General features: G+C 37.0%; 1 protein-coding gene across 1 annotated transcript in view; it reads left to right on the forward strand.

The window, feature by feature from the left end:
* LOC110293055 (cytochrome P450 2J5) overlaps nt 1-18,070 on the forward strand; it is a 28,369-nt gene extending 10,299 nt beyond the window's left edge. Inside the window, exons 5-9 of the mRNA XM_021160819.3 lie at nt 7,384-7,560; nt 11,064-11,202; nt 12,570-12,757; nt 16,027-16,165; nt 17,199-18,070. Of these exons, the coding sequence (XP_021016478.1) occupies nt 7,384-7,560; nt 11,064-11,202; nt 12,570-12,757; nt 16,027-16,165; nt 17,199-17,377 (822 nt within the window). The 3' untranslated portion in view covers nt 17,378-18,070. The remainder of the gene's footprint in view (nt 1-7,383; nt 7,561-11,063; nt 11,203-12,569; nt 12,758-16,026; nt 16,166-17,198) is intronic.
* The last annotated feature ends 243 nt before the right edge of the window (nt 18,071-18,313 follow it).

Here is an 18,313-nt window from a genome sequence, read left to right on the forward strand (position 1 = left end):
CAAATGCACTAAACAAAGATAGAATATTAAAAGCAGTAAGGGAGAAAGGTCAAGTAACATATAGAGGCAGGCCTATCAGAATTACACCAGATTTTTCACCACAGACTATGGAAGCCAGAAGATCATGGACAGATGTTATAAAGACACTAAGAGAACACAAATGCCAGCCCACTATACTATACCCAGCCAAATTTTCAATTACTGTAGATGGAGAAACCAAAGTATTCCAGGACAAAACCAAATTCACACATTATCTTTCCACGAATCCAGCCCTTCAAAGGATAAAAACAGAAAAAAAACAATACATGGACGGAAACCCCGTCCTAGAAAAAGGAAGAAATAATTCTTACACAAACCTAAAAGAAAACAGCAAGAGGAACAGAATGCCAACTTTACCAACAAAAATAATAGGAAGCAACAATTACTTTTCCTTCATATCTCTTAATATCAATGGACTCAACTCTCCAATAAAAAGACATAGACTAACAGACTGGCTACACAAACAGGACCCAACATTCTGCTGCTTACAGGAAACCCATGTCAGGGAAAAAGACAGACACTACCTCAGAATGAAAGGCTGGATAACAATTTTTCAAGCAAATGGTCTGAAGAAATAAGTTAGAGTAGCCATTCTAATATCTAATAAAATTGAATTCCAACCCAAAGTTATCAAAAAAGACAAGGAGGGGCACTTCATACTCATCAAAGGTAAAATCTTCCAAAAGGAACTCTCAATTCTGAATATCTATGCTCCAAATAAAAGGTCAGCCACGTTCATTAAATAAACTTTAGTAAAGCTCAAAGCACACATTGCACCTCACACAATAATAGTGGGAGATTTCAACACACCTTCATCAATGGACGGATCATGGAAACAGAAACTAAACAGGGACACAGTGAAACTAACAGAAGTTATGAAACAAATGGATCTAACAGATATCTACAGAACATTTAATCCTAAAACAAAAGGATATACATTCTTCTTGGCACCCCATGGTACCGTCTCCAAAATTGATCATATAATTGGTCGCAAAACAAGCCTCAACAGATACAAAAATATTGAAATTATCCCATACATCCTATCAGATCACCATAAACTAAGACTGATCTTCAATAAGAAAATAAATAATAGAAAGCCAACATTCATTTGGAAACTGAACAGCAATATTCTCAATGATACCTGGGTCAAGAAAGGAATAAAGAAAAAAAATTAAGGTCTTTTTAGAGTTTAATGAAAATGAAGCCAAAACATACCCAGACTTATGGGACACAACGAAAGCATTTCTAAGAGGAAAACTCATAGCTCTGAGTGCCTCCAAAAAGAAACTAGCGAGAGCACACACTAGGAGCTTGACAACACACCTAAAAGCTCTAGAACAAAAGGAAGCAAATTCACCCAAGAAGAGTAGACTCCAGGAAATAATCAAACTCAGGGACGAAATCAACCAAGTAGAAATAAGAACTATTCAAAGAATCAACCAACGAGGAGCTGGTTCTTTGAGAAAATCAAAAAGATAGATAAACCTTAGCCAGACTCACTAGAGGGCACAGGGACAGCATCCTAACAAACAAAATCAGAAATGAAAAGGGAGACATGACAGCAGATCCTGAAGAAATCCAAAACACCATCAGATCCTTCTAAAAAATGCTATACTCAACAAAACTGGAAAACCTGGATGAAATGGACATGTTTCTAGACAGATACCAGGTAACAAAGTTAAATCAGGATCAGGTTAATGATCTAAACAATCCTATATCCCCTAGAGAAATAGAAGCAATCGTTAATAGTCTCCCAACCAAAAAAGCTCAGGATCAGATGGGTTTAGTGCAGAGTTCTATCAGACCTTCAAAGAAGATCTAATTCCAGTTCTTCACAAACTATTCCACAAAATAGAAGCAGAAGGTACACTACCCAACTCACTCTATGGAGCCACAATTACTCTGATACCTAAACCACAGAAGGATCCAACAAAGATAGAGAACTTCAGACCAATTTCCCTTATGAATATCGATGCATAAATCCTTAATAAAGTTCTCGCTAACCGTATCCAAGAACACATCAAAACAGTCATTCACCTGACCAAATAGGTTTCATTCCAGGGATGCAGGCATGGTTTAATATACGGAAATCCATTAATGTAATCCACTATATAAACAAACTCAAAGACAAAAACCACATGATCATCTCCTTAAATTAGGAGAAAGCATTTGACAAAATCCAACACCCATTCACAATAAAAGTCTTAGAAAGATCAGGAATATAAGGCCCATACCTAAACATGATGAAAGCAATCTACAGCAAACCAGTAGCCAACATCAAAGTAAATAGTGAGAAGCTGGAAGCAACCCCACTAAAATCAGGGACTAGACAAGGCTGCCCACTTTATTTCTACCTATTCAACTTTGTACTTGAAGTCCTGGCCAGAGCAATTTGACAACAAAAGGAGATCAAGGGGATACAAATTGGAAAGGAAGAAGTCAAAATATTACTTTTTGCAGATGATATGATAGTATATATAAGTGACCCTAAAAATTCCACCAGAGAACTCCTAAACCTGATAAACAGCTTCAATGAAGTAACTGAATATAAAATTAACTCAAACAATTCAATGGCCTTTCTGTACACAAAGGATAAACAGGCTGAGAAAGAAATTAGCGAAACAACACCCTTCTCAATAGTCACAAATAATATAAAATACCTTGGCATGACTCTAACTAACGAAGGAAAAGATCTGTGTGATAAGAACTTCAAGTCTCTGAAGAAAGAAATTCAAGAAGATCTCAGAAGATGGAAAGATCTCCCATGGTCATAGATTGGAAGGATCAATATAGTAAAAATGGCTATCTTGCCAAAAGCAATCTACAGATTCAATGCAATCCCCATCAAAATTCCAAGTCAATTCTTCAACTAATTAGAAAGGGCAATCTGCAAATTCATCTGGAATAACAAAAAACCTAGGATAGCAAAAATTTTTCTCAAGGATAAAAGCACCTCTTGTGGAATCACCATGCCTGACATAAAGCTGTATTACAGAGCAATTGTGATAAAAAAAAAATGCATGGTACTGGTATAGTGACAGACAAGTAGACCAATGGAATAGAATTGAAGACCCAGAAATGAACCCACACACCTATGGTCACTTGATCTTTGACAAGGGAGCAAAAACCATCCAGTGGAAAAAAGACAGCATTTTCAACAAATTTTGCTGGCACAACTGGTGGTTATCATGTAGAAGAATGCAAATTGATCCATTCCTATCTCCTTGTACTAAGGTCAAATCTAAATGGATTAAGGAATTCCACATAAAACCAGAGACACTGAAACTTAAAGAGGAGAAAGTAGGGAAAAGCCTCGAAGATATGGGTACAGGGGAAAAATTCCTGAATAGAACTGCAATGACTTGTGCTGTAAGATCGAGAATCAACAAATGGGACCTCATGAAATTGCAAAGCTTCTGCAAGGCAAAAGACACTGTCAATAAGATAAAAAGTCACAAACAGATTGGGAAAGGATCTTTACCTATACTAATTCAGATAGGGGACTAATATCCAATATATATAAAAAACTCAAGAAGGTGGACTCCAGAAAAATCAAATAACCCCATTAAAAATGGGGCTCAGAGCTAAACAAAGAATTCTTACCTGAAGAATACCAAATGGCTGAGAAGCACCTGAAAAAAAATGTTCAACATCCTTAATCATCAGGGAAATGCAAATCAAAGCATCCCTGAGATTCCACCTCACACCAGTCAGAATGGCTAACATCAAAAACTCAGGTGACAGCAGATTCTGGCAAGGATGTGGATAAAGGAACACTCCTCCATTGTTGGTGGAATTGCAAACTTGTGCAACCACTCTGGAAATCAGTCTGGAGGTTCCTCAGAAAATTGAACATAGCACTACCGGAGGATCCTATAGTACCTCTCCTGGGCATATATCCAGAAGATGTTCCAACCAGTAAGAAGGACACATGCTCCACTATGTTCATAGCAGCCTTATTTATAATAGCCAGAAGCTGGAAAGAGCCCAGATGCCCCTCAACAGAGGAATGGATACAGAAAATGTGTTACATTTACACAATGGAGTATTACTCAGTTATTAGAAAGAATGAATTTATGAAATTCCTAGGCCAATTGATGGACCTGGAGGGTATCATCCTGAGTGAGGTAACCCAATCACAAAAGAACTCACACAATTTGTACTCACTGATAAGTGGATATTAGTCCAGAAACTTAGAATACCCAAGATATAAGATACAATTTGCTAAACACATGAAACTCAAGAATGACAACCAAAGTGTGGACACTTTGCTCCTTCTTAGAAGTGGTAACAAAACACCCAATGAAAGGAGTTACAGAGACAAAGTGTGGAGCTGAGGCTAAAGATGGACCATCTAGAGATTGCCATATCCAGGGATCCACCCCATAATCAGCCTCCAAAGGCTGACACCATTGCATTCACTAGCAAGATTTTGCTGAAAGGACCCTGATATAGCTGTCTCTTATGAGACTATGCCAGGGCTTAGCAAACACAGAAGTGGATGCTCACAGTCAGCTATTGGATGAATCACAGGGGGTCCCCGGAGCTCATGTCTATAGCTGCATATATATCAGAACATGGCCTAGTTGGCCATCAGTGGAAAGAGAGGCCCATTCGTCTTCCAAACTTTATATGCCTCAGTACAGGGGAACGCCAGAGCCAAGATGCGGGAGTGGGTTGGTGGGGGAGTGGTTGGGGGAGCATGTGGTGGACTTTTGGGATAGCATTGGAAATGTAATTGAAATAAATACCTAAAAAAAAAATACTAGACACATAGAAATGTACTTTTTCTTAGTGGTCCTAATTTCTATTAATAGTTTCTTTTCTAAAGAGCAATTTATTTCATGTGCATATAAATAATTCTCTTTCTTGGATTTCTGCCAAGTTTTCTATTCTTTTGTAATTGAATTCTGTGCCTTTATGTTTTTGTTTACATTCATCATTAGTTCTTTGAGTCTTTCTTAGAATGCACTTTCATCATATTCACCCCTTCTCCCAGCTCCTTCCATCTCTATCTCCTTTCTACATTTATCCATTTTCACATTCTTTTGTTGTTATTGTTTGCTTATTAATTGTTAGTAAGTCTTCTGACATGGTGATATTAGTTTTGTTAAGTAGCTCCATTCTCCTTGATTGCATTTGGTCTGCCTTGCATCTACACAGTGCTTGGGCGTGCTATCACAACCATTGTGAGTTCCTACATGCAGATGCCTTCTTATGTCTGAGAGACAGTGCTTCCTTGAAGTCATCTGCTATCTCTGTCTCTTGTATCTTTTCTACTTCCTCTGCTGCTGTGATCCATGAGCCTAGAGAGAAGTTGTGATAATGGGTATCTTTTTTAGACCTGAACATTCTTATTGTTTTATTATTCTTTACATCTTTTCCAGTTGGTTTCTGTGTTAGTCATCATCTACTGCAAGCAGAAGACTCCCTTTTCTCTGATGAGAGTTGATATATGCATTGATTTTATTTTTAACTGTGCTACATGGGCAGCAACTTTATATTTTTAATGTACCTGTTTGAAACACTCTAAAATCTCCATATAAACTTATTACCACTGTATCTTATTCACATAACTATTTGTTTTGCTTTTATGTAAATCTGCTACAATGGTAATATTGATTTCCTACAGGATTATTATTAATTTTTTTCTGGTTTTGCCTTCACTGGTTGCATTTCAGATCATGCCATTTGCTCTGATTTTAGACTATTTTATAATGCATGGAAATATCATTTTGCTATCACACTAAGTCTTCAAAAAATCTATTCTTATAGCTTTATGTAACTCACCACACAAAAGTGACCAATTGTTTTATATTCATCCCAGAAAACATTCATAATACTATTATTATTGTTGTTGTTGTTGTTATTGTCAAATTGTTAATGTTATTATCCTGTTTTCCCTCTTACTCACTCACAGTAGCTCCTAGTTCAGCAACTCCATTTGCTTTCATACAGTTTATTCAAAGCCTGAGAACTCAAGAGAGTTTAGTGTGTGACTCAGCTAACTTTATAATTATGTGTCTCAAAAAAAAAAAATTCTAGGAAAGGAACAGAGGCTAGAAGGTGAGAATAGTAAACCTTTTTCTTCTTCTTCTTTTTTTGGAATACTCAAGAACACAAGGAATTTTTTGGACAACTGAAAATATTTTATCTCTGTAAATATTCACAGAAATCTTAGAAAGATGATACAAAATAACATCATATGTACACGCTGGTGAAGGAGTAAAAGAGCAGTTACATAAAATGTTCTACTACCATTGTATGATTGGAGTTTCTCACTCTTTACTATCCTTCAGGAACCCCAATGGAGATTAGGTTAATAAGATAAAGTTAAATAATTACCAGTACTTGCCCTACTGCTACCACCACCACCACCACCACCACTACTACTACTACTAATACCACCACCACCACCATCACAGAATTATTATGCTATTATAGCTAGAGAGCATTAGAGCAGCCATACCATGTCTGTGCCATTTACATCATACTATTAATTTTCCACATGATAGTAATAAAAGTCCATTCAATAACCACATTATTTCAATAAAAATACTGTCTTACTCATATGCAGATCATCTCATATTAAAGGGGCAAGGTGGTATCAAATTACCTCCAAACACACATGTCACTGATAATTTCTCTTAGGAAAATAAATTATGGCAGATAATAGAGAGAGGGTGAAAAGACAGCTGTCACTTGGAGGATCATCAGGAAGACAGTATTCCAAGGAGGGAGCACTTAGAAGAGGCTTCATGAAAACAGGGCCAGGGTTTATATGGATTCCACAGGAGTGCCTTCTGGGCACAATGAGTTATAACTGCAAATGTACACTCTGCAACAAGTGTACATTCTTCAAATGATTCAAGCACAAAGGATGCTAAATCACACAGAATAACACTGGCAGAAAGAAGGGAATGGGTACTCAAGGAACAACTTAGAACCTACAGTGGAAAGTCACTGGACTTGAGTATAATGGAAATGAAATGGAGGGTAGAGTCAGAACAGTAGCCATGCGTTTAAAGTGTCACACGTTTCCTCTGGAAGCCCTAGAGTTTAAACACTGGCCATGGGCTAAAGTCTAGAAAACTACTGCATGAAATTCCAGCCTCTAGGCAGGAGAGGTGGTGGCATGTACAAGGGAACAATCAGATAGGACAAAGAAAAGGGATTGGCGAATCAGTATGTTTTCTATGCTGAACTAAAATTCTCCCTTTAGACCTGAGAAAAGAAACTTTAACTTTCTTCATTATAAGAAACAAAGAGAGAAAGACAAGACTGACGTAAAATATGGAAATTGATGCCAAGGTGTTTCTATGATTATCTTATTTCCCCAACCAGCTCTACAATGGCTTTCCACGTATAATGAAATATCTTCCTGGACCACATCAGAAAATATTCAGAAATTGGGGAAAACTGAAATTGTTTGTTTCTCATTTCGTCGAGAAACACCAGAAAGATTGGAACCCAGATGAGCCAAGAGATTTCATTGATGCTTTCCTAATAGAAATGCAAAAGGTAAGGAATATGCTTCCTGTATCATCTTCTTACAGAAACATTGGCCATTTAATAACGAAAGTACTCGATAACATTTCCTGTATTTACAGTGCATTAACATTGTGTGTAGATGTTTTCCTCTCTAAAAGTCACTCTGGGAAGTTGATTTTGAGAGCTGCTCCTTCTTCTAGAACACATCTAAGTGTCTAAGATCATAGGGTTTATGCAATTGCTGTTCTGTTCATTATTTCCTCATTTTCCATAAGTGGTCTCTTGACATATGGTAGCATAGACTGAGTTTCTGAATTGGAATCACTAGAAGGAATATATGTTGTACATGGACATACATTTGTAGTGTTTGAAAGGGGGAATAGAATATCTTAAATATGGGGGAACTAGCCCTCTGCTCAGATGTGTCTGAAAGATTTTCCTCTTATGGTCATCCTGGGGTGGATCTAACCTGTATATTACTGCAATTCAGATTGCAAAGTAATTGACAGGGATTTGATCTTTGGGGGGGGGTTCATTTTACATTGCCTCCAATAGCTTTCCAAGTTTCAATATCTTCCAATGTTTAGGGAACCAGGGATTAAATTTTATATTGCTTGTACAAACTTACAGAGTTGTTGCTCTGAATATTTTGCACCTTTAGATTTTAAGAAATAGTTTGGTATTATAATGGTTCACTGATGCTTCATGTATCCCATGTTAGACAGCAGCTACAGGGTTTCTTGCAAGCTTTATAACCTGCAGGAAAACAATCCTAGTGAGGTAAGAGTCAGTGTCAGTTCAGCTTAACTTAGTTATCCATGACTGATTCAAACTTCCAGAATCTGATGCCAAGTCATTTACTTTAGCCATATTTGAGGACAGCACAGTTTTGGGGAAAATTTTTCTGACAACTCAATTCAGTGAGTATAACAATGCTTAAAACATGTTTACATTTACAATAGTCCATAGTACATCTGTACATTAGTCTATAGTACATAGAAATAGTATATCTAGCTTCTTTCTCTCACAAAGATAGGTATTGGTGACTCAAAGACAGACTTAAAGATTTAGGGCCTAAAGAGAATGACTGAGGTAACATATTGGCTGCCAAAGAAGGGATCGGCCTGGTCTGAGGTAATATAGAAGTCATTTAGGCTGTTGAAAATTATAAATGACAACTCTCATTGGAATCGATTTAATGGACTGAAAAGCAATGCTCAGCATTTAGGGTGAAAGGGTATGGAATAAAAATAAATAAATTCTCAGAGATTTGGGGGATATCTGGCCTTACAGATAGCAAAGGATCACCAAGTTGTAAACTTCCTACACTCATAGCATTCTGGGAGGAAGACAAGAAGGCATCCCCAACCTTTGAAGCAGTATGTATGCATGTTTAGCATGCCTGGCTTCTCCAATGCTCATCCACATGATGTATTTTCTTCAATATAAATGTAACAATAATTTAATTTGGCAGCTGCATCTCCTTACTTTATGCTGTTCTCCATTAACTGTACAAGAAAGCAAGATTTATTTAAAACTCCACCTAAATACCTTAGGAATTAAATGATCTATCTTTACTTTCTATGCTAATCTGACTGCCTCCCAATCCAATCCCAGGATACTTGCATATTATTATTAATCTGGCTCTTTGTGCTTCGGGTGTGTTTCCAGCATCTGTCTCTGGACACCTTCCTTATGACTCCAAATCCTTCATCCTCGTCACTGATCAGAATCTCTCTTGCTTCCCTCTTTCCTTTCTCTGGTTGGCAGACATCCCAACCTATTCTTTAATCCACCCAGCCATTGGGTGATCAACACTTATTGACAAGATAGAGCATAAATGGTTAAGAACTGTTTACACAAACTTGGGTCAGAATATTCTTAGATAAGATAATGCCAGTTTGAAACAAGATATGAGGGCAGAGAAATCAGTATTTATATAACACAAGAGTAAAGTTTATACAATGTACAAAAACATGATTCCTATACATCTGTATGCACAAGACCTCTCATCAAATAAACCTAAACTTGCAGGTGCTTCTTCAACCTCCATGCTTGGACTGATCTTTCTTTCAATAGTCCTCCACTTTTCTATGACTCTGATCCATTTCCCCCCTTCGCAGTCTTATGATTACATTGGAACTACTTAGCTAAATTTTGTCTTCTAATTTCAAAATCTCACATTAAGTACATATACAAAACATCTCTTTTGATGAATTAGCTAATGTGAACATGTTCTATAGGATGTAGGTGTTTTAATTTTGTTTATTTAGTCATGTTTTATCTATATGAGATGAAAAAAATATAAGGTCAAAATTTTAGACACATGGAGTGCCATCAATTCAAGAAAGAAAGGTAAGGGTTGAATTATATTTGACTTACTATCTTGAAAAATACCAAAATATTACCTATACATCCTGCATCCCCTATCTCTTGTCCACATCTGAAGAACTGTACAGAAATCAAAAGTAGCATTTAACCTTGAGAATTCTGTTATTTTATATCTTACTCAAAACTAGTTATCTAGAATACTTCAGTCTCTACTGTGCAACAAATGAAACATTGAGCTGAATGCTAGGATTTACCCTTTAAGGTTTAGATAAGATTTTTGCATTCCTCCTTTCTCATTATTACCACCATCCATTCTTCTATACAGAACCCAGTAATATCGTCAAAGTAGATGTTGTTTTGAGTTGAGAAAGCTGCTGGCTAAAGTATACCATTGAATTGACATTGTCATCTATGACTCAAGGAATTTAAACAGCTCTCTTGCAGTTGACAGAGAGTACATTTCTTCCTTCTTTTCTTACTTCATCTTACTTACACAGTAACCCACAAGTGCATTGTCTTCTCATAGGAGATGATGCTGGCTATATAGTGTTTAGATATAGGCTTGTAACATGAGAAACTATATTAACAAATTAACGTTTCTAGAAGGAGAATAAAAATAATGGTATTTCATGAGAAATAATTGATGAAAACAGGTTTTTAACTATAAAAGTTACTATAATGATGGGTTTGTTTGTAATTAACGTTATTATTTCAGGTATTCATAAAATAACTGGTTTGTTGACTACTTGCTCTGTGGTTTTCAAACTTCATAAAATTTAAAATGTCCTTTCAATGAATGTGTCTTATTCCCATTTTATAAAACACGCATTTGAACAATGGAAATGCAAAGTGATTTTCCCTGAGTCATGCAGCTAACATATGATACTGTTGATATAAAAAACAAAGTTTATCAAAGGCACATTCTTTATATACTGAAATATCTTCTCAGAAATTCCGAGAATGTGGTATTCTTGGTTCCATTCACTTGAGTGCCGGAAGCTTTATTAGCACTTGGGAAAAGAGCTCAGTTATGATATCTGTGTTTCCTTATAAAGTCATACAGAGGGTTGTTTTTATTTATTTATTTATTTATTTATTTTTGCCTATGGTTGTTTCCTTTTTCCTCCACTTCACATGGTGGAAGCCTTCTATGAAGAGACAAACAAGCCTTCTGGATAAATGAATATACATTGTTTTTTTAGGACCCTGATAGAACTACAAGTTACAATGAAGAAAACCTTATCAGCACCACTCTGGACCTCTTTTTGGCTGGAACAGAGACAACATCCTCAACACTGCTGTGGGCTTTGCTCTACATGGCTGTCTATCCAGAAATCCAAGGTGAGCATGGGGTTTGTCCCGGTAAAGGTGACATGGTGCTTCTGGAAATTGTGTCTCAGATAAAAAAAAAAGAAGATAGCAATGTTGGAGTGGGAAAAGTTGGAACAGCTATGATGCAATGTGAACTGATGAACAGACATGTCCTCTAACTGTTTTATTAGGACATTGTTGGCCCAGGGTACACATGTTCTTACAACATGACCATTCCCTCATCATTATCATCATCTTCTTCATCATCATCTTCTTCATCTTCATCTCCTTCTTCCTTCGTCCTCTTCCTCTTTGCCTTTCTCCTCTTTGTCTTCTTCTTCTTTCTTTTCTTCTTGTTTGCTATTCATTGGCAAAATTTCCCCTGAATACTGTACAAACTCCTTGGCTTTGAAGGTGACATCTTTTAACACTTCTCTGACTCCTAGCCTGACCCATGCTTTATGTAGTTTTGCTATATGTCCTCTTGAGGCACTACTCTTATTCTTGCCTTGATTTCAAAACATCTTGTCTTCCTTCAACTGATAGTGCAGTATCTTAAGTTCTCTACATCTAGAAGAATCATCCCAATGCTATCTCCTTACTGGCACTAGTGGTACTAGGGATGTTAATCACACTGTATTTTCCTCTCAAAAGAAAAGATTTAAAACCTGTTTTCTACTCAGAGAGCTAGGAGCTGACATGGTTTTGACATTAACTTTTTGTGTTACCAAGCTACACCAAATCCTTCCCCAGACACTTATCATGAGCATGTTTTCTTAGTTAATTTATAAAAACTATCTTTATAGAAAATGTCACTTGAACTGCACAATTACTTGTACAGTATAAATAGTTTCAATTTGGTTATGTTTTAAGGTGTGTGTGTGTGTGTGTGTGTGTGTGTGTGTGTGTGTGTTGGATTGAGTAAAATATTCCCAGAAATCACTTTTCAAATTGTGCTGTGCTTAAATATTCCTAAAATAAATTACTCTATGTCAGACTTCTGGAGTTTGAACCAATATATTGAGTCATATTGAATCAAAGTACTGTCTATATACAATTATAAATTATCCCACAAATTTATACTCTTCTGTGTCTTGTATTTGCAGAGATGCTCCCTACCCACCCTCTGCTACTGATGTCCGTATTGATATGATTTGTGCATTGTTTTTGTCCCTCCACTGGTTGAGGGAGATTGTCCAATTCCATCTTTTTTTCTTCCTCATAGGTTTAGAAGATTTAAGCAGACAAGAATAGGTATACTTTTCATTTCATGGAGCATTTGATTTTTCCAAATAATGACTAACAATTTATTTACATATCATAACAACTAGGTAGTAAAAACTTGATGAAAAATGAAATTAAAATAAAACATAATAGACACTCCTATTTTATCTCAGAAAATGTACAGGTGGAGATTGACAGAGTTATTGGCCACAAGAGGCAGGTGAGCTTGTCTGACCGAGAATCCATGCCCTACACCAATGCTGTCATCCATGAGGTCCAGAGGATGGGTAACATCGTCCCCTTGAATTCTTCCAGGGCAGTTACAGTTGACACCAAGTTTAATGGATTCCACCTGCCAAAGGTAATGATGCATTCCCAGATTCATATACCCCAGTCTATGTTGGACATCAATTTCAGAACCTAAATTTTAAAGGTGATAGATATTCATGTCCTAAGAAATAATTTCAACAGGAGAGAGAGATATCTGATAAAATTCTTAATGTATTTAAATGTTTTTTCACATATATTGTTGGGAACTGTGACAGAAGGTTCTTTGATCAAAGATATTTAAGCAAAAGCTAGCTTCATTTTACTTCCACAACCTCATCATTGTCCTGTGATTATGTGAGCACCTAGGTAGCATATATTCTATTTCAGATACTGTCTATTTGGGCAGGTCTTGGAATTAGGGACCTGCTATATGAGTTTAGGAATTTCTACACAATTCTCAAAAGAGAATTTAATACCTAAAACACATTTGAGGCTCATAGACAAACCCCAGAATAAAACTAGTGTTTCTAACATTGTCCCCATGGGCCCATTTCCAGTTTTTATTTATACCCCATAATATCACAAAAAATCTGATGTGAACTATTAATTATAATAAAGTGAGGTAGGGAATAATATTTATGAAACAATCATGACATATTGTAGACTTATCTCTTTCAAAACATCTTTCTAATTTTTCAGAGTAACTATCAATCTCCATTTTCTAGATTGGAAAGCTGAATACCAGAAAAAGTTTTCATAAGAGTTCTCTTCTACAAAGCAATAAGAAACAGTATCTGAAAGCAAGATAGTTTCAAGAATTCATACTTTCCCTAGTTCTTGCTGTATTCGACGTTAAAGGAACTTATTTCCATTCCACTCCCTATATCCATGTTCTATTCTGTCTTCACAAACTAAATACTGATGACATTATTACCCATTTCTTCTGGCCACTAGAATTCTTTTTCTATAACATATAACTGAAACTTCATTCCTTGTTGTCTATGGCCAGTCTCTGAGAATATAGATTAATTATCTAAGACCCTGGGAATATATTTTTCTAGGAGATACTCTCCACTTCAGACTCAGACAAGCTTATCCACCCATCACTGCACAGCCACCTTCTCTTTAGAGTCAGAGGAGCAGCCACTTTAGTTAGTTGCCCTTTGGTTACTGAAAAGCTCATGGCTGGAAATTGAGTTCTTGATCACCCAGGTGCTGTTTGCCTTTTTTCTATACATTTACTTAACTCTGAAACTTTTCCCACAGACTTCTAATATCAATGCTAACATCCATCCTGATGATATAGAAATAAAAGTGACTAGGTACATGAAAGGCTGGAACTTATGGCCTTGACAGTAGGAAGGCCTTGTTCCAATGATGACTTCTACAACTATGTGAGCATATTATGTAACCATTCATAGCTTAAGCTTCTTTACTCATTTCAAAGGATCCAAGTGAAAATAAAATAAGACTAGGTGTGTGGGATATAATACTCAGAATTACTTTTTTTACTTTTATAAATTAAGCCAAAATTCATTAAGTATCTTAAAACCTTGATTTGGGATTGGAGAAGACCTAGATTCTACATGAAATATCTAATCACAAGTCACAAGGAATTCCCAGGAGAAAGCACTCTAGTTCTTTGTGTATGATACGAAAGAAGAGTGAGGAACATTACAAACTTGGTAGGTGATTGTTTCAGTCTAAGAGAACAGTATGGAAGGCTACACTAAGGAAGAAGTGAGAAAGAATGGCCCAGGTTTCCCAGTGACAGAACATCATGAGGGAAAGGTTCATAACAAGGGTCATACATGTATCTGCCTAGACAGGAGTGCCTTCTGATGCATCAATAAAGTTTTTCCTAACTGTGGTCTGATTATGTGTTGTCACTTTAACACTCTATGGAAAAGAACACAGAATTAGATATTATGGCACCATGGACCTGACCATTATGAGAAACAAGACTCAATATCTTTCCTTGAACTTACAGGAAATTTCCTAGACATACAAGTACTAACCTCTTCCTATTAAGCAATTGTTTTCTGTAATAGAATAGTTCAATGTGCTGATAAAAGTTCCTATGAGGAAATGACAATTAACTATTGAAATTTTCATTATATTAAAAAGAAATAGTATATGGAAATGACACTTAAGAAGTAGCTTGGTCAGAGTGAAAACATTTAGGATATCAAGAGTCTCCAGCTTCTGAGGCTACAAATAACCTTCAACAGAGGAATGGATACAGAAGATGTGGTACATTTACACAATGGAGTACTACTCAGCTATGAAAAAACAATGAATTTATGGAATTCTTAGGCAAATGGATGGATCTGGAGGATATCATCCTGAGTGAGGTAACCCAATCACAAAAGAACACACATGATATGCACTCACTGATAAGTGAATATTAGCCCAGAAACTTAGACAACCCAAGATACAATTTGCAAAACACATGAAACTCAAGAAGAAGGAAGATCAAAGTGTGGATACTTCATTCCTTCTTAGAATGGGGAACAAAATACCCGTGGAAGAGCCAGGAGTGGTGGTTCATGCCTTTAATCCCAGCACTTGGGATGCAGAGGCAGGCAGATTTCTGAGTTTGAGGCCAGCCTAATCTACAGAGTGAGTTCCAGGATAGACAGGGCCACACAGAGAAACCATGTCTCGAAAAAACAAAAACAAACAAACAAACAAAAACAAAAACAAAACAAAACAAAAAAAAAACACAAAAATACTCATGGAAGGAGTTACAGAGATAAATTTTGGAGCTGAGACTCACCCACCCAGGGATCCATCCCATAAACAACCAACAAACCCAGACACTATTGCATATGCCAATAAGGTTTTGCTTACAGGGTCCTGATATCGCTATCTCTTGTGAGCATATGCCAAGACCTGGCAAATATAGAGGTGGATGCTCACAGTCATCTATTGGATGGAACACAGGGCCCCCAATGAAGGCGCTAGAGAAAGTACCAAAGAGCTAAAGGGGTCTGCAACACTATAGGAGAAACAACAATATGAACTAACCAATACCACCCAGAACTGTGTCTCTAGTTGCATATGTAGCAGAGGTGGCCTAGTCAGCCATCAATGGGAGGAGAGACCCTTGGTCTTGTGAAGATTATATGCCCCAGTACAGGGGAATGCCAGGGCCAGGAAGTGGGAGTAGGTAGGTTGGGGAGCAAGGTCGGGGGAGGGTATAGGGGACTTTTGGAATAGCATTTGAAATGTAAGTGAAGAAAATATCTAATAAAAAAATTTTGAAAGAAAAAAAGTCTCCAGCATGGAAGATTGAGAGCTACTCCCACTTGAGTGTGTTCCAGATATCAAGCTCTGATGCTTTGTTACCTTCTATAGGGAACCATGATCCTGACCAATTTGACTGCACTACACAGAGACCCCAAAGAGTGGGACACTCCAGAAGTGTTCAATCCAGAGCATTTCTTGGAGAATGGACAGTTTAAGAAGAGAGAATCCTTTCTGCCATTCTCAATGGGTGAGTTGTGATAAGGAGGAAAGTGTTGTAGTAGTCTCCTCCTTAGCTCTTCTGACCTCTTCTCCCTGAAATCCTCTACTTCAACTGTATCTTCTCCATGTGGCCCTGACAATAGTTTCTTCTCACTACTGCCAATTTATAGAATTTCCTGAACAGAGACTGCTTCAGATTACCTTTATTTCTCTCTGGCTTTATTTCCTAAAATATGAAATAGAGACCCAACTCTGTCTCTTCTCATAAAAAAGGTGGACCCCTAGCATATTTATAGAGTATTTTAATGTCCCAAGTTATTTTAAAGGTGTGCTCTCCTACCTATTACTCATTAAAGGTATGCTCTACTACCTGTTAATAAGGATATTAGATGAAGCTAGGAGGAAGTGCTCCCTACCTTCACACAACAAATACACAAGACAGTAACTTAAGACTCCTGATGAAATAGACCATGTTTTGATTTACACACAGGTCGTTAGAAGTTGACTCTTATTATACGTTTTAACAACACTTTAAAAATTTAGTTAAAACATAATATCTGTTTTAGTTAGGGTGGCATTGCTTTAGAGAGGTATCATGACCAAAGCAACTCTAAAAAATCAAATATTTAATTGAGGATGGCTTACAGTTTCAACGGTTCAGTCTGTTATCCTCATGATGGGAAGGATGGTAGAATTCAGGCAGAGATGATGATGGAGGATCTGAGAGTTCTACATCTTGATCTAAAGCTACCCAGGAAGAGATGCTCTTGCACTGGGCAGAAATTGAACACTAGGATGCCTCAAATCCTACCTATACTGTGACACACTTCTGCCAACAAGGTCACACCTATTCCAACAAGATCATACCTCCTAATAGTGTCACTTCCTATGAGCTAAGTCTATGGAAGCCACCACATTCAACTCCCTGGCCCCTATATATTTATTCAAATATATGAGTCTATGGGGGCCTTACATAGCCATAGCATAATGCAAAAGATATTTTTTCCAACTTCAAATGTCCCCAGTAGAGAAAGTGATTCATTTTCTGTTTCATCCCACAGGAAAAAGAGCTTGTCTTGGAGAACAGTTGGCTAAATCTGAGCTGTTCATTTTCTTCTCTGCCCTTATGCAAAAATTTACCTTCAAGCCCCCAATCAATGAGAAGCTGAGCCTGAAGTTCAGAATGGGCCTCATCCTTGCTCCAGTCAGCTACCAAATTTGCGCTATCCCTAGAGTGTGATGTCAAAGAAGGAAAAAGAATGTAGAACGGGAAGAGCTGACATGTGCTATTGAGTCACTGGGGCCTGCTCACATGAGAAGTGATAGGATGAAGGTGACTGGGGAAATATGAGAGGACAGAAGCTAAAAAATTGGATCCAGTTCCAAGACAACTATTATCTTGATGCTGTCTCTGGACAAATCACCTATGGTCCAGTAACATACCTAATCATCTAAAGGGTACAGAAAATGATGATTCTTTTCATAAACAAAGTTCTTATATGAATCAGAATCAGAGGAAATGGTAAACTAAAAACTGTATCAATAAAAAATAAGAACATAGTCATATCTTCACTTTCTCTCTTTCAGTGGGTCACAAGTGTGTACTTGCTTCTGGCCTATTAAATTTAAATTCAGAAAGGAGCTTGTAGTTCTTAGAACATGGAAGGACAAAGAGTGTTTACAAATTATGTTTACCATGGGTATATGGGGTTTCTGCTGTTTTTGTCATTATTGAAGATCAGCCTTAGGCCATGGTGATCTGATAGGGTGAATGGGATTATTTTATTCTTCTTGTATCAGTTTTGGCTTGTTTTGTGACTGATTATATGGTCAATTTGGAGAAGGTACCATGAGGTACTGAGAAGGTACATTATTTTGTTTTAAGGTGAAATGTTCTGTAGGTATCTGTTAAATCCATTTGATTCAGAAACTCTATTAGTTTCACTGTGTCTTTGTTTAGTTTCTGTTTGAAAAACCTGTCCATTAATGAGATTAGGGTGCTAAGGTTCCCCCCCCATTATGATGGGAGGACTTCAGGGTAATGCCAGGGCTTGGAAGCAGGAGTGGGTGGGTTGGGGAGCAGGGCAGAGGGGGGGAGGAAGGTATAGGGGTCTTCCAGAGAATAAACTAGGAAAGGGGATAGCATTTTAAATGTAAATGAAGTAAATATCTAATT

This window comes from Mus caroli, unplaced genomic scaffold (genome assembly GCF_978045245.1).
Source record: "Mus caroli unplaced genomic scaffold, Mus_caroli_1 scaffold_6, whole genome shotgun sequence".
Taxonomy (NCBI): domain Eukaryota; kingdom Metazoa; phylum Chordata; class Mammalia; order Rodentia; family Muridae; genus Mus; species Mus caroli.